Genomic DNA, 26,162 nt, shown 5'->3' on the forward strand with positions numbered 1-26,162 from the left:
GGTCTCGCGCTATTTCGGAAGTAAAACATTGAATGAAGCACTGAGTTGAGTGTTTAATATCCTAAGCCTTTGCTGTCTAGGACATGACTGGTCTGTGTGGTCTGGTCAGCGAGTGTTTATGAGTTTGGGATATAACCAGGGAGACCCCGGTGTATTGTTTTGTCGGCGCAGAGGGTTTGAACGACAAATATGGCCGCAATGACACCATCCTGTAGTTGTAGATGTGTGTTCTCGCGTTCTTTCGATCGTAAAGTAGTCCGCTGAATACTTTGAGCTGTTACACGCGAAGCAGCCCTTCTAACAATTCATTGTGGGGAAATCTATTATCCTGCATACATAACAAACGATAAGGCAGGTCTGGGACATTGTATAAGATAGCTCCCGTTAGTCAGCAGAGATCATGCAGGCGGAGGGTTACCATACTAACATCACCCTCATCAGCCTACTTAAACTGAGATCACACACATGTCGGTGCCTCCCTCAAGCCTCAGATGCAAGCTTGTAGCACCGACGGATAGGTAAGAGCACATGAGATTACATAATGCCATTGATGAAGGAGAGAGTGGTTGCAAATAATTGTTTTTATAAGAGCAAAGTTGTTGTGTAAAACAGCCTGGTGTTAGAGTCCAGTGTTTGGGTTGCCTGAGGGCTTGGTGCAACTGAGTCTGTGGTTTGACCTATTCTATATGTTAGCATTCAGATATAGGGTATTTTCTATAGAATTGAGTTTTATGCATGGTGTTAAGTCTATAATCTTTAGCTTCACTGTGCTATATTCCTCTTTTCTTCCCTTTATCTTTGTAGTGCGGGCCCTCCTATACCTGAGCAGAGTCCAGGTGAGGTGAGGTCCATCCCCCTACCATTAAGGGTGAGCATTGAACTTTCAATTGTTATACATATTGGTGGCATTTGGGTGACACATGCTTCATAGGAGATTGACACATCTAACATAATGTTAACAATGCAATGCTTTCATTCGCAGAATTCACTGTAGCCAAAGTGAGTCGGAGGGTGAAAGTCCATGGTTACTACAGGTTGTACCGTATCTAACCAGTTTTATCTTTATTTCTTTGGTGATGGTGGTGATTCTTTAATTTCACTACTAGGAGTGCAACTATTATAAGAGCAGAGGCCCTGATGAATGCCAAGGGATTTACATTCGTCAGGCAGAAACATGTTGGCCCTTCTATAGGCAGATATCTGTTACTGTCCTTTTTGCACTGTTCTGGTTTTAATTAGGAGGTGTGTCTTGTCCGCAGAATAAAGTTGTCAGAAGGAGGGCATTCCATCCTATTTTAATTTCACCATTTGTTCTGTTGCACTTGTCTATTCTACCATCAAAAGATCAGTCATCATGGACGTTTTGTTTATGTTGGTGGACCAAATCCCAAAACAGCGATAGGTGCGGGTTTTGTCCCTATGATCAAGGGATTATCCTTTTATGCACAAGGGTTTGGCCAAATGATATGACTGATCATTAAGTCTGTTTGATGGAAACCCTATATTAATTGTTTTGGACTGGTTAGCCATTTATGAATACCCTATGATGTATCGGTCTCTTCTATGCATGTATAGTTCACCCTTTTTTCTTTCCCTTCTCTCAAACACACTGTCTTTGTGATATTTACACTCTGAGATCTTGTGGACTCAGTTGTGACAGTGCAGCTCTAATATTCAGCTGGTAGACCCCCTGTGTTTCTTGTGTTATACACTGAGTAGGAGCTGGGGATATAATCAGGTGTGGGTCTCTAAACTATATATCCCTTGGACCCTTTTTCTAAATCTTTGTGGTTGTTGTGTATAGCCTATTGAACTGCAAGTAGGACTGTGTTCAGCTCCTCTTCTCATCCTGACAGTTTTGGTTCATTAAGGAACACCTAATCCCTCAATTGTGTGGCTGTCCTTTTAACAAATATACAAAGTCCAACTGCCAACTACACCCAGCCATGTGACCCAGTAACAGTCTGCACCAAATAGTTAGGGCAGGAAAATGTCAACTTTCAGAAAGTGGCATTTTCAAAATTGTGTCTTAAAATCTGATTTTACCATTAAAGAGGATTTTAAATTAGACATCAAACATGAATTTCCTACCTTTTCCCAATCAAATGTTAGCACTTGTTAAATGTAACTGGGCAGCCCCAATGCTAGGGAGGACTTACAGTAGTAAAAAACAAATATAGGATGTTTTCACCACCGGGACAAGTATCACTGCAAGTCCCTTCACAGACACCAGTCAACCCTTCCTCCTGGTCATCGTTGTTAGTCTTGAATGGCATGGAGTGATGATGTATCAAGAAGGATGCGTAGCTGCAAGACCATTCACCTACACCAATCACCCCTTCCTCCTAGTCATCGTTGTTAGTCTTGAATGGCATGGAGTGATGATGTATCAAGAAGGATGCGTAGCTTCAAGACCCTTCACCTACACCAGTCAACCTACCCTCCTAGACATGATGTGAGCCTAAAATGGCAAGGAGAGATGATGTATCACGGTGAACGCATCGCTGCAAGACCCTTCACCTACACCAGTCAACCTGCCCTCCTGGACATCAATGTCAGACTAAAATGGCAGGGAGAAATAATGTATCAAGATGGAGGCATTGCTGCAAGACTCTCCACTGACTCCAGTCAAACGTTTGTCCTGGTCGTTGTTGTTATGTTTGAATGACATGGAGTGATGATGTATCAAGAAGGATGCATAGTTGCAAGACCCTTCGCCTACACCAGTCAACCTACCCTCCTGGTCATCAATACCAGCCTACAATGGCAGGGAGCATTGATGTGTCAAGGAGGAGGCATAACTGCAAGACCCTTCACCGACACCAGTCAGCCCATCCTCCTGGTCATCAATGTCAGCCAAATCCTTGTAAAGCCTACAAGAAGTGCACAATGCACTAGCTGGGAAAGCTGGCCTAAAAAAAGGCTGTCATAAGAAAATACAATGGCTACGTGTGGAGCCAAATTCACATAACTGCACATAAAAACACCTTACCTATTTAAACATGTCAACTAAGTTGGACTGTACAGATATCAAGGGCTGGCAGAAATCGCCACACAAAACGTACTCTAGCATTGACTCAGAAGGACCAATATTAAAACCAACATCTTGCCTGGCTGTCTTCAGCCTTGGGATTTGAGATTGTTAGAAAGTGTGTGTACAATGGGGGGGTCTGTTTTTATTGTTTTTCTTTAGTGTAAAGTAATATACAGTATCAATAGCACCTGTGTGCAAGCAACGGTAAACATTAGAGTATGCGACATGGGTATGGTACATTTATGGTAATATGACATGATCATGGTATGAGGATCAGAGGCTTAGCGTTCATCTAGAGTGGGAGGTAACAGTAGTCCCAATTCAAGAAGCATAGTCACGTTTTGTGTCTAGTAATCAGTTTAGGATAACAATCATGGACTTCTGGTCGTAACTTTACAAAACATTATGCATACTGTGCACTGTCTGCTGGTGCGGGCTTTCACTTAGGGTATTTACTGCATTTGCCATTTTACACGTGCTAAATCACATGTTGACCTCGATTCCATGCAATGCTCTGATCTTCCATTTTGTTGCATCGCACTTCCATTTTGTGCTGCCTTGACCTGTAGTTACGCTTCAGCAGTAACATAAACATGTTTTTCACATAAACCAGTAAAAGCTGGTGCGAGGCATCTCGTGAGGATATCTTGTGAGGTTATGATGTACCTTCAGAGTGTTTTTCGTGCATTCTATGCTTATCTCTAGGACAGAGGGAGGATGGCTGTTTGGAGCTCGAAGCCCGGAGAGATAGGTAAAGGAATGTCTTTTGCCTCGGCACAGCCCAAACAGAATCTGGCCAGGTCTTTCTGGGTGGGGCTGATGCAGAGATGGGGCCAGCACCTGCGAATAGATGGGCGAGAGCGCCTGCTAGAGGATTCTCGAACATGTTGATTTAATCTATAAAAGCGGTGTCTGTGGGGTGGAGCACAGTAACACAGTCATGGAGTGGACGCACTCGCGGGACAACTTTGGTGCCCGAAGAGATTACTCCCTGAGCCTCGGTCTGCGGGTTCCCGACTTGGTGTTCAGTGCTTGGCCAGGGATGTTGAATTCTCCGGTGCTGCAAATGAATCTGGTGAGGTGCTTTGCACATTAACTGTTTATATACCTGTATTCACAGTTCCATATTTATGTATGCTGGGCTACTTTTGGTAATCACAGAAGTTAGGATTTTGTCTTAAGTTTGTCTCAAGACAGACTTAAGACAGACTTAAGTTAGGATTTTGTCTTAAGTCTGTCTTAAGACAAATTTAAGACAAAATCCTATCTTCTGTGAATACCAAAAGTAGTAAGTTTAGGATTTTGTCTTAAGTTAGTTCTGTGAATCAGGCCCATAGTGTGGTGTATTCATTGTTTATTGCCTTTCACTCGGTGCCTAAGAATTTATTAGCTTCATTGACTTATTGCCTTTGCCTATAATATTAATAAAGCTTATTGTTCACCTCCAGAGGAGTGTTGGAGTTTCTGTGTGAGTAAGTGGTGTGCGTAAATTCAGATTACGCAAGTGGGCAAAGCAATACATTTTGGCGTAGTCGGTGGTAGAATTCGTAAATTACGCGGGGAGAAACATGTTTAAAAAGATGAAAGGTGGTTTTGGTTCTTTGGCACCGAGTGAAATCCCTTTAGCCCCCATGCAAATTCCTGGATGGGAGGCAATGCCGTACTCCGCGCTGGTGCGTAAGTATGCTAAAAGCTCAGGATTAAGTGAGAGCTGGTTTGACTGTCTGGGCGAAGCAACAACAAAATATGTTTTAAATTGTTTACAGAAGGTTCCTGTGGAGAAAGGCAAGGAATTATGTACAGTGGGTCGCAGGGGTTGGGCTCTCTTACATGCCTACTGTCAAGTTTTTGACAAATGTTTATCTCTGCAGCGGGAACAGTTGAGCTTAGAGAAACAACTTATTGAAGCTAAGAATATTTCTACGATGCTTTCTTGTCAGAATAAGTTATTACAAGATAAGTTGGAAACATATCAGACGATAGCAGAGCAGGCTGCAGTCCGTGTTGCAGAAAACAGATACAAGAAAAGGAGAGGGTGAGTGAGTAAACGGAAAGTCCATTTAGAGATTGCCAAAGCAGGCTTAGATTTTGACCCATCAAATTGGGACTCCAACATCTCAGAATCGTCAGAATTCTCCTCAGAAGGAGAGCAGCCCTTGCACGGGGAGGGAAAGGACGAGGAAGGAAAAAATACTAAGATAGTGGAAGCACAGCCCATTCTAAGACGGAAACTTCAAATCGCTCCAGGGAACCCAGATGGAGTAATGTTAGTTTGGAGGATTTTACACAGCAAGAGATAAGTGATCTTTTAGTGAGGGTTAGACAGAAGCCTGGCGAGACACTATTAGCTTGGATGGTGCGCCTCTATGATCACGGCGCTTCTGGGGTCATGTTAGACGAGGGGGATGCTGCCAATTTTGTACTCTCAGTACTGATTTTTTTTGGTAAATATATTTTTATTGCAGCCAAAATAGGCATTTATGACAACTTATATTTGCCCTCCCAGACATGTATCCGCGTGCATGGAGACCCCCATTGCAATCTTCACACAGCCATTTAGCTCACACCCCGGAGGTTGAGCGGCGCAAACGTAGTGAAAGGTCCATCCTGGGGGGTGTCGCATGGATCGGTGAAATTTGGTGTCTGGAAGACAGCTAGGCCACTTTTCGGTCCCCTCCATCCCCCCCCCCCCCCCCCACTTTCTGTAACTGGCAACAGTCCCAACCAAACTTCGCCCCTTCCGCGAAACTCACCCCCCTCTCCTACCCAGCCCTCCCAAACCCCCCCTCTGTTCCGGCTCCCCCCCTCTATCCCCCCTCCCTTCTCCCCTACCTCCTCCCCCCCCCCCTCCCCTCCCAGGCGTGTCAGAGTACCATCATTGCGGATCCCCATATCATTCAGTGAACCCGAACCCGAGGCAGATCGTCAGGAGCAAGCAACTAAGATTGACGGTCATCACATAGGAATCAGGGGAACAAGGGGCGGAGGTCAGGCCTGCTCCGCTCTAGACAGCTACTGCGCCGGAGCAGGGCTATGCGCTGGAGTATCGTCATCCACTAGGTCTAGAAGTTGGAGGTCGAGGACTAGCCGCTCCCACGCCCTGGCCCTCTCCAGTGCCATGTCGTTGTCCGCTCTAAGCGCGGCCTGCATTCAGCGTTCCCCTTCACAACGGGCCCATTTGTGCAGTTCAGCCTTCCATTTCTCTACAGTGGGACCCCTACTTGATTTCCATTGGGATGTGATGGTGCGCTTCGCTAAGAGTAGGCCTAGTTCTAGGAATTTACTAGTGATATTGTTCTTTGACGTGTGTGGGAACCAATGTAGGATGCAGTGTGCCATGGTGAATTGCAAGTCCCTCTCCGTGATTTCCCCCAGAATCTCCACCACCTCCCGCCAAAAGGAAGTTAACTGTGGGCAGGACCAGAGCATGTGCTGGAAGTCAGCCGCGGCCGCTGGACAGCGCGGGCAGTTCGCCGGATGGGACGGGAAATATGTATGCAGCTTGTCTGGGGTCAGGTATGCCCTGTGTAGGACGTAAAAGTGCACCAACTGGAACCTAGCGTTGCGCGTCCCGTTTCGGGCCCGTGCCACTATGCCAGACCATGTCTCCTCAGGTATGTTCGTCATTAAGTTGGCCTCCCATTTCGCTTTCAGAGATAGGAGTGGGGCAATAGTCTCCGAGATCATGCGCCTATATAAGCACGTGACTGCTTTGACTGTCCCTGCCATCATCACTACGTATTGGCAGCCCAGCGAGAGCGGCGGTTCTGACATGCCCGTCCTCCAGTGTTTGCGGATCGCCGTCGTCAGCGCCGCGTGGAGGAGGAAATCTCCCCCACCAGGTCGAAGCGGTCTTGCAAGAGGTCAAAGGGCAGTAGCGCCCCGTTCTCATATAGGTCCCCTATGGACTCCAGTCCCTGTTGCCCCCAGCTCTCTAGTCAGTGCCACGAGCCCCCGTGCGGGAGTGCTCCACATAGTTTCAGCGGGATCTCCGGTGCACATGGGACCGTGATGTGACCCCTCCGTCGGTATCTGTTCCAGCATTTCCGTGCCGTCGCAAACTCCTGGGTGAGGTGAAATTGTCCCATCGGGAGACCCAGGACAATCCGGGCCAGCACCTGAACCGGTCCCGTCAGCTCCCCCGACCCGTCTCCCTCTCTCCTGGCTCTCGCGACCCACTGTGTCAGCCATTGTAGCTGGGGCGCCAGGTAGTATAGCTCATAGTCCGGCACCGCTAGCCCTCCCTCTGTTCTGGGACGGAGAAGCGTGTTGAGTGCGACCCTGCGCCTGCCCGCCCCCCATAGGAAGCCGACCATCATCGGCCGCAGTTTCCGGAAGTAGCTCACCGGTATCCAGATCGGGAGGGTCCTGAAGAAATAAAGCAGCATCGGCAAGGTTACCATTTTTAGGGGCGCCACTCTTCCCATCAGCGACAGTGGGAGCGTGCCCCAGAAGTCAAAGTTCGTCTTGGTGAGCCGTATGGCCGACCCGATATTGCCCTAAAGGATGTCCGCCGGATCATAAAAGATCGAGGTGCCCAGGTAGCGTAGACTCCTCTCCTCCCACGTCACTCCTTCCGTAGTCTGGGAACAGAGTCTGCGTGGACGGGCCGGGAACAGGTAGGACTTCGTCCAATTCACCCGGAGGCCAGACACTCTGCCCAGAGATTGCAGGAGGGACTTAGCCCCGCGCAGGGATGCTGCCGAGTCCGCCAAGAACATCAGGAGGTCATCAGCGTATAGGGCGATGTGGTGTACTTGTCCGTAGACATCCAGCCCCTGATATGCCTGTCCCTGCCTGGCCCGTGCCGCTAAGGGTTCGACCGCTATGGCAAATAATAGGGGGGAGAGAGGGCATCCCTGGCGGGTGCCCCTGCCCTCCGCACACATCTCTGAGATTATCCTGCCAGTCCTAACCCTCGCTGTGGCGTTGCGGTAAAGTAGCGACGTCCAGTCCACGAAACCCTCGCCCATGCCCAACGTGTGCATGACCTGGAAAAGGTACGGCCATTCCAGGCTGTCAAAGGCCTTCTCCATGTCGACCGCGAACACCGCCACTTCCTCGCCGTCGTAAGTGTCGGCCTCCAAGACATGTAGGAGCCGTCGTATATTAAGCGCCGTGTTGCGGGTCAGGATAAACCCGGATTGGTCTGCGTGGATAAGTATGGACATATGAGGGGGTAACCGCGTCGCTAGGATCTTACTCAAGATCTTGTAATCCAGGTTGAGCATGGACAGTGGCCGATACGCCGTCCTGTCCCATGGTTGTTTGCCCGGTTTCTTGTACTCTCAGTACTGATCCCACTGTGCAGGGATACTTTCAGACTTTCCATAGTGATGATCAAACTACGCTGTTGCAGTTAGCTGCCCGGGGGTGTGGCCACAGGTATCCCACAGATTCAGATTGGCCCGGGAATGAAAAACCATGGTTCACCCTAAGAGATGCATCACAAACAATTAAGGAGGAGGGGATGAAGCTAGCTTTTTCTTGTAGGTGAGGCGCATAATTTGATGTGTCAGTTAATGACTGTGTCAATGCGGAACAAAATCATTCATTTGGCGCCCCCTGCATACAAAATGTTTTTGGCGCTGTTAAAGGATGGGGTGTCAAGAAGTGAGATTGATGGTATTGAGACCAAAAGCATGTGGGAGAAGTACCGTAAGCGAGGACTGGATAGGAAGGAGGGGAGTAGGCATGTGAATAGAAAAGATAACAAGAAAGTGAGTCACAGGGATGCAGAGCCTGAGGAGAAGCCCGAAAAAGCAGGTCAGGAGAGAGAGAGGGAGAGGAAAACTCATGTGAGAGGGACAAAAGAGAAAGGTTGGGACCGAGATTGCACAGATACAGATGGGGACCGGGAAGAGGAGGAGTTGTTCCCTGAGGGTTACCCAACATTGTATTCAGATCTGCGCCGGGCAGATGCAGAGCTGCGCAGGCGAAAATTAGATTAGGAAATTGGCCAAGCTCCGGTAAAGGTATGGGCTCGCAAAGATAATAGACCACATGTGAGGGTTGAGATCTATTGGAAAAATAGAAATGTTCAGGAGGTGCGGGCTTTGGTACACACTGGAGCGGAGGCCACATTGATACATGGCAATCCACGAAAATTTAAAGGACAATATTTTACTATCACAGATTTGGGAGGACGGGAAACACCAGCAGTGCAAATGGTTATTCAAATGAAAATAGGCAGACTTCCCAAGAGAGCATACACTGTTTTGATTGTGCCTTTTCCCGAGTACATTATTGGTATTGACATTCTGAAAGGTATGACCCTATACTTAGATGACGGATGCTATCAGTTTGGGTCAAAGCAGTACTTCTCGGTAGCTGCTGTGAGGGCGGGGCGCTTGAAGATTCCCCCAGTGAAGGTGCCCCAAGCAACAAAAGTGGTTCACATAAAGCAGTACGGTATTCCAGGGGGACATGATGAGATTACCGCAACCATTCAGGACTTGGTGGAGGCGGGGGTGGTGAGACCTATTACCACGGCGTGGAACAACCCCGTGTGGCCCTTGCGCAAACTTGACGGAAGCTAGCGCATGACAGTTGATTACCGCAAGCTTAATAAGCATACACCCCCATTGACAGCCGCGGTCCCAGACACCATCACTTTGATTGAGAAAATTCAGAAACACAATGGGACATGGTATGCGGCACTTGATATTGCCAATGCTCTTTTCACAATTGCGATTGCCCCTGAGTGCCAGGAACAATTTGCGTTCTCATGGAATGGTAGGCAGTACTCGTTTCAATCTCTGCCTATGGGGTATTTACATAGTTCCACGATCTGTCACCGGCTGGTGGTAGAGCATTTGGACGAGGTGTCAATCATTTCTGGAGTACAACTTTGTCATTACATTGATGATGTGTTGATTCAAGGAGAGACCCAAGAACAGGTGCAGGCTCAACTAGACAGAGTGGTAGAGCACTTGCAAAGCAAAGGGTGGGTGATTAACCCCGAGAAGGTGCAGGGAACCTCTCAGAGTGTGAAGTTTTTAGGCATTCAGTGGCATTAGGGACACAGGGAAGTGCTGCCACAAGTGAGGCAAAAGATCAAAGAGTTTGCAGTGCCAAAAAACAGGAAGGAAGCGCAGCATTTCATTGGATTGTTTGGTTTTTGGAGACAGCACATTTCCCATTTGAGTCAGATTTTGCCCCCTCTGTACAAGGTTATGCGGAAGAAGGATGAGTTTGAGTGGGGGGAGGCACAGCAAAAGGCGTTTGAGTCAGCGAAGGAGGCTATACAGCGTGCCTTGGATTCATGGCCCATACAAGAGGGAAGCATTGATTTAAATGTTACTGTCCAGGATCAGTATGCAACCTGGAGCCTGTGGCAAAAGCAGAGGAGACAGAAAGTGCCCCTAGGGTTTTGGACAAAGAAATTACCTGATGCTGGAGAGCGGTACACTCCTTTTGAGAAGCAGTTGTTGGCATGTTATTGGGCTCTGGTGGATACCGAGCAGTTGACCCTAGGGCACAATGTGTTTTTGAGACCTGAGATACCTATCATGCAATGGGTGATGAGCTCACCCAAGACACACAGGATTGGGCATGCACAGGAGGCTAGCGTCATAAAATGGAAGTAGTACATACAAGACAGAACACGAGTTGGTCCTAAGGGGACTGCAGTGCTGCATGAGCAAGTGGCGCAGACTCCCATAGCAGATGCAGAAATGTTGCAAGATGTACCTAAAGTGCGAGAGACCCCTGTGAAATAGGGTGGGCCTTTTTCAGAGTTGTCCGCGGAAGACAAAAAGCATGTGTGGTTTACAGATGGCTCAGCCACATATGTGGGGACCAAGAGACATTGGAAGGCAGTGTCATATAACCCGGTGACCAAAAAGTTGTTGTCAACTACTGGAGAGGGAAGAAGTAGTCAGTTTGCCGAATTGTATGCTGTTTACCAGGCATCAAAGCAAGAGCTCCCTGGTACATGTCACATTTACACTGATTCATGGTCTACCGCCAATGGGTTAGCCACTTGGCTTCCCACATGGCAGGCTCACAATTGGATGATTCACAATAGGGAGGTTTGGGGAAAGGAGTTGTGGCAGGAAATTTGGGAATTGTTGTCCCAGAGTACAGTTAAAGTTTATCATGTCGATGCTCATTGCCCGACTGACTCACTAGAGCGGTGGTGCATTTCCTTTGCAGACCAAGAAGCGAAGATTCATGAAGCTGAGGTGGAGACGCAGGATTCTGACTTGGTGGGCATGGCTAAATGGGCACACCAGAAAAGTGGACATTTGGGCGAGCGAGCCAGTAGCAGGTGGGCTGAAAGTAGAGGGATGTATATTCCCCTAGATTTGATTAAGATTGCAATCATTCACTGTCCTGTTTGTCAGCATGCTCAGCACAGACCAATTCCACAGGTTGTGAGAGGCCAGTTAGGCAGAGGGAAGTTACCAGGGCAAATATGGCAAATTGATTTCATCGGGCCGATGCCAATGATTTGAGGATGTCAGTATGCCTGCATGGTGGTGGATACCTATTCTGAATATCTCATCGCCTTTCCATGCAAGAGAGCAACCCAGTCTAACACTCGGAAAATGTTGAATTTGTTGATCCTATACTACGGAAATCCATTGCAGGTCCAAAGTGACAATGGGTCACACTTTAAAGGAAAGATGGTGCAAGATTTTTGTGTACAGCATAACATTGAGTGGATCTATCACATACCCTATTACCCACAGGCAGCAGGTTTGATTGGGAGAATGAATGGTTTGCTGAAAGAGCAGTTGAAAGTTGTCTGATGGGTGGAGGGATCACTTGTCTGATGCATTGCAGATTTTGAACAACCGACCCCTTGCTGATGCAGAGACTCATTTGATGCACATGTTGAGCCCAGCTTTGCAGATTAAGCCCCATTTGGCCACAAACACGATTCTGTATTGGGAGATAGCTCTCAGAGCTTTGGCTCAGTATCCTGCCACACCAGAGGCTGCCGGTCTTGATTTACATGCTTTGAAACTTTAACGATTGCAACCACGAGACATTACCTTGATTGAGACAGGAATTGGAGTTCAAATTCCCCCAGAGCATTTCAGGCTAATCATCCCTCGATCTGGGCTCAGCCTCGATGCCGATTACCAGGCGGAGATCAAAGTTATCCTATTGCACAGTGGAAACAATGATCTGTTTGTGCAACCCGGTGACCGTGTTGCCCAAATGGTCATCATGCCGGTTTATGGAGGAAATATCATGAAGAGGACGGCCCCAGCCCTTCTAACTGTGCAAGGAAAGAGCGGGTTCAGATCTACTGACAAGAACCCAGGGGCAAAATTGTGGGTGGAGTCCCCAAACAAACCTCCTGAACCTGCAGAATTGATTGCTAAGGGCAAGGATAATATCCTAGTCATCATGAAACATGGACAGGAAAAGTGGGAAAATGTACCTGCTGAAAAATGTTATTTGCGAGAGTGATTATACCAGTTTGTTTTCTGTTTCTAGATCACAGTATGGCTTGCTGCTGCGATGATTGCGCTGTGTGGTCGGTGTTTGGGCGTGTCCGGAGGGGTCCGGGAGGGCCCGGGGATGCCGAAGGGGATCAACCGCCCGAGTCGGATTACAGCATTGTTGCAGCAACCGGATAAAATCTGGACCTACCTGGCCGGGAATGTGCTGAACACTCCCCACTTCTGTATGAGAAATCTTCAGAGTACAGCTGATATGATATCCACCTGTCTTGTCGCCGTACCTACCCCTGCCCATGTGCTCCTACACATTTTCAACCAAACTAACTATGATGGGGTAGTGGAGGAAAGTGATGTTCAAACACATCTGAGTCTTTATGAGTACTGTCTCTTTTGCCCGGAGGTTACAGATAGCCTCTGGAGGAACATGGCAAGTATTGTTACCTACAATATCTCCACTGGAGATGTTTGCTATCAACTAACTTGTGACCCTGCCCAAATTGGCAAATGTGTCCAATTGAAACTAGTGAAAAGCAAACAATTGACCCCTGATCAACAAACATTATGTCAGTCACGACATGACAGTTTTTGTAGTAATGTTACCAAATATATGGTTTGCAATCACACAGTATTAGCCGCTGGTCATGTTAATCATGTGAAATTACCTAAAGGATGGTTGTTCTTGTGTGGTAATATTTCATACACTTACATACCAGCTAACATACCTGGAGGACCTTGTGCCTTATCACGATTTTGTCTTATGCTTTTTCCCATGCATTCTGTTACACATATTTGCTCTTCTAGAGTCGCTATTCAATTACCTGAGGATTGTGACTCCGATATTGATTTGCTTTCTAGAACAGAATATACTATTTTGGCCCTTTCCATTGTAGGAGTGCCAGGACTGCCCATTTATAATGCCAGAACAATTGCTAAGCTTGCCTGTTTAATTGTGCAGAATCTCAATCACACTTCTGTCGCTTTAGCTGAATTATTATTAGATGTTCAAAGAACAAGAAATGCTGTTTTGCAAAATAGGGCAGCTGTGGACTATTTGCTGCTAAAACATAACCACGGTTGCGAGGACTTTGATGGGCTATGTTGTTTTAATTTATCTGACCATTCTACGTCTATCCATGCACATAATAATGCTTTGAAAGATTTAGTGAAAGGGGTTACCCAAGGCGTTGACCAATGATTGTGGGATTGGTTGTTTGGGTGGCTGCCTAATTTTGGACAGCTTTGGCATATCTTGGGTGTTATTATAGACATTATTTGTGTTTTTATCTCATTATGTTGTTGCATTCAATGCATTCCTAACCCAATGGGGTATGATGGGTGAATCGAAGGTCAAGGGGAGGAATGTACTGATTTGCCATTTTACACGTGCTAAATCACATGTTGACCTCAATTCCATGCAATGCTCTGATCGTCCATTTTGTTGCAACACACTTTTATTTTGTGCTGCCTTGACCTGTAGTTACACTTCAGCAGTAACATAAACATGTTTTTCACGTAAACCAGTACAAGCTGGTGCGAGGCATCTCGTGAGGATGCCTCGTGAGGTTATGGTGTACCTTCAGAGTGTTTTTCGTGCATTCTATGCTTATCTCCAAGACAGAGGGAGGATGGCCTTGCGGAGCTCCAAGGCCGGAGAGATAGGGAAAGGGATGTCTTTTACCTCGGCACAGCCCAACAGAATCTGGCCAGGTCTGTCTGGGTGGGGCTGATGCAGAGATGGGGCCAGCACCAGCAAATAGATGGGCGAGAGCGCCTGCTAGAGGCTTCTCTAACATGTTGATTGAAACTATAAAAAGCAGTGTCTGTGGGGCGGAGCTCAGGAACTCAGTCTTGGAGTGGACGCACTCGCGGGACAACTTTGGTGCCCGAAGAGATTACTCCGTGAGCCCCGGTCTGCGGGTTCCCGACTTGGTGTTCAGTGCTTGGCCGGGGATGTTGAATTCTTCGGTGCTGCAAATGAATCTGGTGAGGTGCTTTGTACATTAACTGTTTATATACCTGCATTCACAGTTTCATATTTATGTATATAGTGTGGTGTATTCATTGTTTATTGCCTTTCACTCGGTGCCTAAGAATTTATTAGCTTCAGTGACTTATTGCCTTTGCCTATAATATTAATAAAGCTCATTGTTCACCTCCAGAGGAGTGTTGGAGTTTCTGTGTGGAATAAGTGGTGTGCGTGAGTTCAGATTACGCAAGTGGGCAAAGCAATACAGTGTAGCACACTACATGAATAATAACAGCATTCAGAACAATGGCAACACCAATAAATGCAATATCCACGTATGTCATAACATATGCCCGCGCAACCTTGCCCGTACCCATTCAATGCAATGTTAATGTATGACATAACCTTTAACCGCACAGTAGCACCAACACCAGCAATGACAAGATCAATGTATATCATAATCCAAGCTCAAATGACAATACTATTGCCAGTAATAACAATGCCAATGTAAGCTTTTACTCAAACGAACTTAACTGTGTCACTACCTGTAACAACAATGTCAATGTATGCACAATTTTAATGATGTCAATAAAAATGATACGAGTGACTGCCATATTATTCTCAGGAGTTCCAATGGACTGGTATCAATGCTGTTGGATTTCCACATGGTGACCTTCCCATCAACCCCAAGTCAGAGATAAGTGGTTAAACAAGTTCTATGACCCACAGCCACACCTATCAAATGCCAGGTCACAGGTGGGGTCTCTCTTAACCTGAAGACAAATGCGCGCCCAAGGAAAACCCTAATCAATCTCACAGATAGACTGTTGCACCACAAACAGGTCCGAGGCTATTGTCCTCAATAAAACATGCTTGGCCAAGAGCTAACGTTACCCAAAATACCACAAAGCTTGATACCATTTGTGGACAGAAATGCTCAACCGATTAGGACATGACATACACAACACATGTATCAATCATATGCTCCTCATGCTGGTCAGCTGGACACATACACACTGGCCCACACTAGCTATCCCCATTGTCGAGAGCCATCTTTGTCCTTCAGATGCCCGCATATATTGATTTGTGACTTAGATGCCTTTTTGGAATGCAGACAATTGTTTTATTATACCTCATGAACTGTGTATAACAGCAGACAACATTTGTACTCCAGGCAATCTGTTGGGGCTTTCCCTTTTTGCTGAACGACTCTTGTTTTTTCATTTGTTTGAAGTAAACTCATGTCCAAGCAACAAGCTAATATGGGCTGAACTGCAAAGTCAGCTGCCAAAGTCAAATTCCAGGGATGGACAATTTCCAGCTGCCTAAAGTATCTAATAGGTCAGTCCAGAGAGCCAGGAGGTTTGTGACAGAATCAAAATAGCATTTATAAAAAAATTACAATGTCATTGGACCAGGTAAAACGTTTGAAGAAAAATGTTTGTGAAAGTAGTCGTTTTGTGAAGCACATAAACTTTGCAGCGCTATGAAAATCCAATGTTTATCCCATTAAAACTTCACATGCCAAAATGTGTTTTCTTGAGATTTTTACTGCAAATATTTATACTGCACCTGAATTTTCCTGCAATGGCTAGGTTTTGTGGGTTATTTTTCCTGCAAAAGGCAATCTTTATGTATATTTTTTCTAACTATTTTGTTAAACTACTCAACTTCATGCAGTTGTCAATATTTAGAAACAAATTACAGTGATGTCACGCTCACTTATAATACAACTCTCATTCTTTGTAGAATGGAACCCTCGCAGGCAGCCCCTTAGAGATCATCTTCCTAGGACCTGAATCTGTAAATACACTCACTGTACAATGGCAGCCTTGTGCGTAGGTTCCTCGGATGCCCTTTATCTGTTGCTTGGACACCTCCTTCCATTTCTTGATGTAGTTGCAAAAGTTGAGAGCTACACGGTTACCCAAGTTGCTACCTGTCAGTCAATAGCACAAAAAGATAAAATGGTCTACATTACATTAGGTCAAAGTAACGTCTGTTATTTACAGCGCTTAGAAACAGCAGCTTCAACTGAAACTTAATAATAACAATCAATCAATCAAGGAATCATAATCAATTTGAGGGTCTCAAAGAGTTGTGGTTGCTAATAACTTTTTTTAAACGAAGGGAAAGCAAGGTGAAGGCACTCAATAACAACAATAATATTTCAAAGGGGGAACATCCTTTTCAACGCAACTTTTACGATGCATGCCTTTACATCGCAAGTTTTACAACGCATGTCATTACAACGCAATGTGCTGGGGGGCGCTCTAGGATAGGGAATAGATTTAATTTACTATCCAACACCTTCCCTACTATCCACGGGGACTGTAGTTGGAATAGTAAATTAAACTATTCACTATCCAACACCCCTCAACACTATGCGTTGTAACAGCATGCGTCGTAAAACTTGCGATGTAAAGGCATGCGTAGTAAAAGCATGCGTTGTAATGTCATACAACCATTTTAAAGGCCTCCTTAACTGTTTCACAGAGTCTTATACGACCTCTGCACAGAGAAGGGCATTAGGTCTGTCCCATGTGGTATTTGGCAGATGTGTCACTCATCTTTTGATCAGCCAACTTTGATCAGACGTGAGTCTGAGTTTTGCCTCTCCAGTGGATTCTGTCATTTCATTAATTAGTGGAGGTAGAGCACCCTAGTACTGATAGAACAGAAGAGGAGCAGCAGGCCTTTTGATAGAAATCCCACCAAGGGTTCCTATATATATAGTCAAATTTTTCAGTCTCTAGGAGGACATCAGCCATTAGCTACATGGTTAGGGTCTGCCAGAGGCGGGCATGCCACTGCGACATTGAGGGGTGATTTCTTCCAGGATGCAGCTAGAGCCATCTTATCTGCCCCCAAACCCAGCCATAAAATGGAGCAGTTCCCAGCTGTTTAATGCTTAAGGGAGTCATCCCGTAGCCCCAGGAGAACAAACTCCGGAGTGTTCAGGAGACGGTATCCCAAGAGATCTTTCACTTGCGACAATATCTCAGACCAATAGGGTTGAATCACGGGGCAGCCCCACCAGATATGTTTACAATCTCAAGGTAGGCCAATGCCCCTCCAGCATTCGTTGCTCAGACGTGTCTGGGTACATTTCTTTGCGTTTTGCCAGATATAAACACCAATCATAAAGCACTTTGTATTGAGTATCTCTCAAGTCTAATGAGTGATTGAATCTGGGAATATACCTCCAAAGTTTGCGCCACTGCTCTATAGTAATTGTTTTCCTTGGTGTCTGCTCCCAGAATTCAATATGGTGAGGAGTGAGTGTGCGAGCAGTGGCAGTCAGGAGTGAGTAGAGGAAGGATATACAGGTCTGTGACTTACCTGCTCTCCGTACAAACTTCTATATGGAGGAACGTTCCCTGAAGGCTGCTAGCCTGCTCTCTGGTTGGAGTACCCAATGTTTCAGTTGAGTGTAGTGATATAGTTCCGAGGCCGGTAGATTAAAGTCAAGTTGACACTTTTTGAAAGTGGGATATCCATGCCCATGAAATTGATCACATATAGTAAAGTATCCTCTCTCTCATCATAAATAAAAAGGCCCCAGCAATAGAGCCGGTGTGAAGGCTGTGTTAAAGTGTATAGGGGTGTGGGGAGAAGGGAACATTGCCCAATCAGTAACTCGATTCACCCCATCCCAAAACTTAGGTAAGCGTTGAGTGGCCAATTGTGCTTCGGTTTCCACAGTAAATCCCATAAGGATCTTCCAAACACTGTTCTATCCATGTGGAGCCAGTGTTTGTCTTATTCCCCTTAAACATTCAGAGATCACTCGCAATTGAGTTGCTTTATAGTATAATATAGTACAATGAAAAGTCAGGTAAGTCCCGCCCCCTTGCCTCTCTGGGTAATATTAACACCTTGTAAGGGAGTATAAACAGAGATCATAGAGCGATGGGAGGAGAAGAACTTCCAGTTGATTTATTTGGGGAGTCCCTGAAAAAGATATAGGAGTCTCAGCAAACTGACATCTTTACTTCAATAATGCTCCCGAGCCAGGTTAATTATAGTGGAGTCCAACGTTTAAGGTGGGCCTTCAGCTGATGTAGGAGAGGAGGATTGTTCACACTATACAGGTCTGACATCTCTGAGGTAATATTCATCCCTCAGGAAGTTATTTCTTTCTGAACCTATTGGAAGGGATGGGGGTGGAAGTCGCTATTGCCTCCATCTCACTTGTTGGTAGGGTCAGGTTGAGGAGAAAGGATTTGTAAAGATTAATATGGAAACTTGCTACTGTTTCATAGGCTTGTAGATCTGCTTGCAATGCTGACAGAGATGACTTGGGGGAAGTGAGGAACAATAGCACATCATCCACAAACAGGGAGATCTTGTGATCCTCGGAGCTAAAAGACATCCTGTTGATTAAGGGTGCGGCACGCACTCTAGCAGCTAGGGGCTCAATGCTAAAGGCAAATAGAAGCAGGGAAGGTGAACACCCCTGTCTTGTGCCATGTTCCAAGCTAAAAAAGTATGAGGCAGTACCATTCACTAACAATCGGGCCAGTGGGATGGTATAATTGGCCTGCACCATAGCTATAAACAGGTCACCAAAGGGATGCAATGTATGGAAAAAGAAGGACTATTTTACCCGGTTAAAAGCTTTCTCAGCATCTAATGCCAGGAGCACCACTGGGATACGCTTTTTAGTAGCTTTTTCAACTAGGTGGACCACCCTCCTCAGATTATCACAAGTCTCTCTCCCCTTGATGAAACCTGACTGATCAGGGAGGGTCAATTCCGACATGTTGTCTTCTAGCTGATTGGCTAGTATCTTTGTATAAAGTTTGGCATCTAGATTAAGCAAAGAAAATCATTGGTAAGAAATGTCCAAAAATGAGGGTCCTTCCCTGGTTTTGAGATAATGGAGATCAAGGCCTCACCCACTGTTGGAGACAACTTAAGAAATGTGGGTACATAGTTAATGAAGCCATCAGATGAGGTACCAACTCTGAACCAAAAGCTTTATAAAATTGGGAGGTGAACATATCAGGCCCAGGTGATTGATCTAGTTTAAGAGCCCCTGTAGCCCACTGGACTTCATCGTCCCTTAAGGGATCTTCCAAGATCTCATTTTGGGCTGCTAGCACCAAGGGAAGATCCACTCCCCTCAGATAATCCAAGATTTCAATTTCACATGTGGAGTCGGAGGTGTAGAGGGGTTCCTGATGTCTTTAAAATCTCGAGCTTTGCCCTCTTCGATAGTTATGAGTTTCCCGGAGTCCCAGTGTAGCTGGCATATGTATTCTTTTCCTGATTTGGTTCACAGCTGTCACGCCAGGTGTGATCCCACCTTCTTCCCATTTTCATATGTTTTTTTTTTCCAGATGTAATAGGGTTAAATCTGCTCTATATGTGTAGATGGTGTTATGTTTCCCTCATAAAGCAATGAACTTCCTTTGTAAGACAGGGTGGGTTATTCTTTGTGAGCTTGCACAGCCAGTTGGGTGCCTGCCAATTTGAGAGCTTTGCTGAGTGAAGCAAGAAAATACATTTCCCGCTAATAACCGCTTTAAAGGCGTCTTATGTTGTAGGGAGGTTAATGCCATGGGGATAGTTCATTTTAAAGTAGTCCCTGGTTGTCTAATGGATGTCATCTCGAAAGAGACGATCCCATGTGAGATGAGCCGGTAAGAACCATATCTGAAAGCTAGATTCCAGAGCGTGGCGCTTCAGAATGACTTATAATGGGGCATGGTCTGAGAGTGCGTTGGGGTTGAAACTAGCAATGATAATAAATAGTATGTTATATGGATTGAATAAGGAAAATGTAATCCAATATGGAATACGTGAGGTGTGAATGGGAGTATAATTTTGGGTTGTAGGGTGTACGGTTCGCAATGCACCTATCAGACCAGCAGTTGGAATGCTTGTTTCACAGCCTTGGAAAATGCACCTGTTGCATTCTGTGGGGGTTTGTACTATCTAAGGCAGAATCACAGGCAAGGTCGAAGTCCCCAATGGGCGTGGCCAACCGAGCTGTGAGATGGCCGCTTGGAATAAAATCCTGAATAAATCCTTCAAAAGTGCTGCTGTGGATGTATAAATGCACAGCCCTGCATCGCGGTAGCACTGGAAACAAAGCGACCGCTGGAATATCGGAGAAAATTGCATCAGGAGACGTGCTGTGGCCGCTGAGGCTGAGACCGGCTGCACCATACACTGCGTCCGCTGGAGGGGACACTACGAGCAGCCCAAGCCGAAATCTAGCCCGGGGCTGTTAAGGCCTCAAAGCCGACTGGGCAGCGCGGCGGAGGCTGACACAGGTCTGCTAATGTGGCCTTAGCTCCGGCTGAAGCGGAAACAGCATACCCTGTGCAACAGAGGGAGCTACACACAATCCCCAGGTACAGAAATCGGGTGACATTCATGCGCATGTAAGAGGGGTCGACGCCGGTGGCTGTGGCATAGACGGCGAGAGACGGGAGCTGGGCACAAGAAGCACCGAGAAAACAAGTACCAACGCCTACTGGCTGGAATATTTCTACAGCTTGGGCCAAAGACTTGATGTGAAGCCGCAACTGTGGGGGCCTGCTACAGCGCAACATGCATGGGGGACATATACAGCCGAGATGCGGGCGCGCAGATAGAGATGGGCCAACTGCGTACTTCTACGCTCATGATAAACGGCGTATGAAGCTTTTACATCGCAGGTGGTGTCATAACACTCCTGAGACAGAGGGGGCCCGCAGTGTTAGAGGCCGACGCCCGCCATCTTGTCAAGTACACTATTGAGCTGCCGAGCCGCCACCTTATAAGCGCTGAGACCCGCCATTGCAACTGGCGCCTGTGCAACTAAACACCCCAGGGGCCCCACTCGTCATCCTGAGCAGCGGACATAGCCTTATATATCTTATAACATTGGAAAAGGGCAGACTGTCATTACCCCATCAAAATAAAGAGAATTCTACATGCCACGACGGGCGGATGGCAGCTGAGGAACTGCTCTGTATTGCCGAGGCGGTGCTGGAGATGATATGGTGTACACCACGGGTGAAGTCCTTGAACCCCTGAGATACCGGTAAGGACATTAAGCCTATTGCCACTGATCCGCCATTCAGCTGGGTGCTCTGCCGAGATGCCAAACCTCCATTTTAAATAGGATACGGCCACACACAGCTGTGGTAATCTAGGCTCGCCTGGGGGGTTAACTGGGTAGCGGCTATATTCCCCAGGACGCCAATCATTTAACTCTACACCGAAGCTCATAATTCCCGTGGGAGTACTGCGACCCAAAAGGTCTTGCTTACAGGTACCTTTCAAGAACGTGACACCAAGGGCTAAGATAGAGACATTCCCGTGATAAGGGCTGCTGGTGATTTGGAGATGGCCCCCGGGTGTGCACCATAGTTGATACCCTATACACACCTTAGTGAGGGCTGTGGAACATTTCCGTCCTGTTACAACATTACCTACTAATAAATCCTTAGCCCTAACATCCAGAGTAACAATGGGGAAACCAAAAGCAGGGCAGCCTAAGATCACATTTGTGAATAAAAGGAACACCAGACAAGCCAAACAGGACCAAGACGCAGCTGAAACACTGACTCAAAATGACATTGCAGGTGGACAAGGGGAAGACCTTCGATCCCTTATGTTGGAAATGAGATATAGCCCGAAAAACATTGACGCATAACTAGATACCTTGACCTCCCAACTTGACTCTGTTAAAACTCAAGTATCCACACATGAAATAAGGCTGGACTGCCTCGAAAATAGACAGACCGAATTCCATGAATTCAGGGTTGAAACAAAGGAACAACTCTTACATATGGACAAGTTACTGTCGGTTATAAGGGCAAAGAACGATGATTTGGAGGCGAGATCGAGACGCAATAACCTTCGCATCACTGGAATTCCTGAAACTACGGCCATACCAAAAATGGAAACGTGCATCGCAGACCTCCTACATGAACTATTCGATACACACTTGTCCCAGGTGTTTGTTGTAGAACGGGCGCACAGAGCGCTTGGCCCTAAACCACCTGTGGGAGGTAACCCAAGGCCCATCCTGGCTAAATTGTTAAATTATCAGGATAGAGACCTGATATTGCGTCTGGCAAGAGAGAAGGGACAGATAACACATAGGGGTAACAGTAATTCCTTTTATTCTGAATTTACTCCAGCAGTGCAGGCTGCACGTAGGGAGTTCCTCCCAGCTAAGCGCCTTCTACGACAGGCGGAAATTCCCTACTCTCTTTTGTATCCAACGAAACTCAAAGTGTCTCATGATGGATCAGCCCATTTCTTTGCAGATGCTAAGTTGGCCCTCAAATTTGCAAAACATGTGTGTAAGTCAAAGCCGAGCTCTGCGGCGGCGAGCCCGGATAGTGTGCGGGGTAATGTTAATCTTAGCGATAATGACTGATGTTCTCCAGATACAGTATTCAACCTGATGTTTTGCTTTATTCCGCATCAGGTGGTATAGCATTAAAGTGGTCTTGTTTATGGTCATACATTTGAACCACTGTGCGCAGTAACTATCACCCTTAGAATAATGTTAATATGCTGATGCAGGGAAATCCATACTAATATTTGGTTAATTCGGTGGCTAGCTTTTGCCGCCTGTCTGTATAAAGTGCACTTCCACGGGCATGTTTATGTGACTCCCTGGCCACCCTGTATCAACAGGGGTGTATGCCGGCGGCTCCATGCCCCCATGGGAAGTATCCCTATGTTTGCTATCTTCATGTTTCAAATAGGGGGAGGGGGGAATTTGACCTAATTGGGGGGTTGGAGTGGGAGGTGGGGGGAAGTTTTGTTGGTTGGTTGGTATGCACTGATATCTTTGCCTGTTGTATATCCCTGGGTCACGCTGGGAAATGTCAATTATGTGGATGTTATTCTGTTTTTTTCCATAACTACAACACATCACCTCTTGGGGAGCGTAGGGTATCATTTAATATTCTCACATGGAATATTAGAGGACTAAATGATGGCAGGAAAGCCAGGCTGGTTCATACATATTTAACAAGGCACAACATAGATGTTTGCTTTCTGCAAGAAACGCACCTGAATGTTAGGCCATCGCACAAGTTGAAACATGCTAGATGGGCAGAAGTACACTCTGCAATATACTCAAACTATGCTAGAGGTGTCGCTATCCTCCACAGAAGGGGATTAGACTGGAGGATGACCGCTGAGTACACAGACCCCGAGGGTCGATATATTGTTTTACAGGGACAGCTGGGAGTTACACCAGTGGTATTTGCGGCAGTGTACGGCCGAATGTTGATTCCCCAAATTGTTTCCGAGATGTCTGGGCGCGGATGGACTCTACACAATGTGCAACGGTAATCTGGGGAGGCGACTTTAATGCAATACTCAACGTTGTTCTTGACAGACAGGGCTCACAACGCGCATTACACCCACATGCCAGTCTAGCACTAAATGACCTTATCTCTGAGGGTGCCTTAGTGGACATATGGAGGATGAGGCATCCCCAGATGCAGGAAGGCACATAGATATCAAGTCAACATGCTGCCTGGTCTAGATTGGACTATTGGCTAGTATCATCGGATGTAGCATCCTGGACGCTAGAAGTGACACATCTTGCACGCTCTCTCTCAGATCACGCCCCTTGTTTACTTAAATTGTCACTCCCAGACGTGCCACAGCGCGCTTTCAGCTGGAGACTGCCCCCTCATGTCTTATTAGATAACGCATTCAGAGAGTAGATTAGAAAAGATATAACTGACTACTTTGAATTGAACTTGGGTTCGGTCCCCTCGGTAGCTACATTATGGGATGTCTTCAAGGTGGTTATCAGAGGGAAGTGCATAGCCAGGCATGCGGGTGTCTTGAAAGCAATTAGAGGGACTATAGCAAAGATAGAAGGTCAGACAAAGGTCTTGGAGCAGCGTTTTTGCTCGGACGCCTCATGGGAACAGTCCAGCCCGAACTGCCAAGCCAGATCTTTTGACTGGGTGTGAGTGTCTTGATTGATTCAGATGCTCCGTCCATCACCACCCCCTTTTGTACTGCTTTTGGCCGCCATAAGTGTGGCAGGGTATGCTCAGACGTGAGTCCCTTGCTCACTTTGCCACTGGATTCAAGCAAGCCGGGCTGAAGACGGCTGGAATGCCAGAAACCGGTCCTCGGAAGCTTGTTTCCGGTCCAGGGAAGACATGGCTTGGCAGTTCGGGCTGGACTGTTCCCATGAGGCACAGGGTCAGACTGATTTGCATATAGCCATGTCTGAACTGGGGTGGCGAAGTGAGCTAAAGAACGGTGATGGATTAAACCCAGATCTTTTGACTGGGTGTGAGAGCCTTGATTGATTCAGATGCTCCGTCCATCACCACTCCCTTTTGTACCGTAATTTGTGCAGCAGGCAGACACACACTAGGCCTATGGACCTGAATATATCAAGAGTTGCTTGTTGTTGAAATACAAAGTTTGATTTTGTCACTGTTTCCATTCTGCATATTGATGTTTGAAGGTTTTGTTCACTTGGGACACATTGCACTTTAGTTATTTTATGCTGTTGTCAAGTTACATTTATAAACTGGAATTTTCCCCTGAGTGTTGGGGAATCAGTGGTGGAATACGTCTTAATTAGACAAAGTTAATATTAGTTGTAATAATATTGTTGATACACAAGTAATTATTGTGGACATTTATAAATTAATCTTAAAATGAATTCGTTATTTATTGTCCTTTATGTGATTCTTGTTCAGGTTTTTTGTGTCATTGTTTTGGGAATGTGTAAAATGGAGAGATGTGTGGGGATTGGCTGAAGAAATATAATCTGGGACTGGATTGGTTATTATAAATTTCGTTCTGGAACTGTTTATTCTGATAAAACAATATGTAAAGTGTCCAGTGCAGCAGCCATTTCACAAGTGCAACCTGGGGACTTGGATTCTCTATGACAGCCCGCTATGAGCTGGGGAACACATTTAGACACAAAGAAGGCAGAAGTCGTCTATGCAAAACTGGCACATTTCTATTTTACTTGAGGATTTCATCAAGGCATGATGAGAAAACAAGTTTTAGACAACATGCCTTCAACCCTTTTTTCATGCACATTGGCACGAAATGCCTCCTTGACTCATCAGACATCAAATTTGTTAATTTGTTCTGGTTCAGAAAAAACTTTGGGTCTACAAAGGTCGCACAAAATACCTTTGGCATATTACAGCCAGTGATATGGTGGCTATAATCCAGGTTCAAACAGTCTTTCACAAAATTTCTGTTAAATTCCAGGTCATTTATCAGCTTGAAAGAAAACCACAATTGCAAGGGGCGGATGGGTATCTATTCAGAAATAAACCCTACACCCAGTTCTTCATGCACAATTTCTGAGGATACACTCTACGGTACCCTCAGGATCTTCCTGAAAAATGTATTTTCAGCAACTTGGTTAAGGGGGCAAGGCTTATGTAACATATTATCAGATCTCTTCTTTAAAAAAATAATCCTGTGTATTCCTGATCCATCCATCATTGGTGGAACACTAAAGACGTGTGGCACACTTTTCAACACCAATGGAGTTAAATCTCATGGAGTTAAATAGCAAAGCACATACCTCAGCATAAAAATAAAATAAAAAAAGGCTTTATTCCAAGAAAAAGATATGCCTTGCAAAGTCTTAATCCAGGGCTGTTGAGTACAGACTAGAGAGTAGTGTATCAAGTACACACTCGTCAACAAGGCCAACTGGTACACTTGTTATTGGTGCCAGGTATCAGAGTACATTTTAACTATTAGAATAATAAGCAAC

The 26,162-nt window shown here is 46.0% G+C and overlaps 2 protein-coding genes across 2 annotated transcripts in view; one reads left to right on the forward strand and one right to left on the reverse strand.

Moving 5' to 3' along the window:
- The window catches only part of LOC147684576 (metalloproteinase inhibitor 4-like), an 86,807-nt gene that overhangs the window by 12,179 nt on the left and 48,466 nt on the right, over window positions 1-26,162 (reverse strand). Inside the window, exon 5 of the mRNA XM_086942367.1 lies at window positions 16,237-16,358. Coding sequence (XP_086798493.1) covers window positions 16,237-16,358 — 122 coding nt within the window. The remainder of the gene's footprint in view (window positions 1-16,236; window positions 16,359-26,162) is intronic.
- Window positions 12,494-13,648, forward strand: LOC147684577 (uncharacterized). Its single transcript, XM_086942266.1, has one exon. The coding sequence runs from the start codon at window positions 12,512-12,514 to the stop codon at window positions 13,646-13,648; it is 1,137 nt and encodes a 378-aa protein (XP_086798392.1). The 5' UTR covers window positions 12,494-12,511.

Source organism: Lissotriton vulgaris, chromosome 10, assembly GCF_964263255.1.
Source record: "Lissotriton vulgaris chromosome 10, aLisVul1.2, whole genome shotgun sequence".
Classification (NCBI taxonomy): domain Eukaryota; kingdom Metazoa; phylum Chordata; class Amphibia; order Caudata; family Salamandridae; genus Lissotriton; species Lissotriton vulgaris.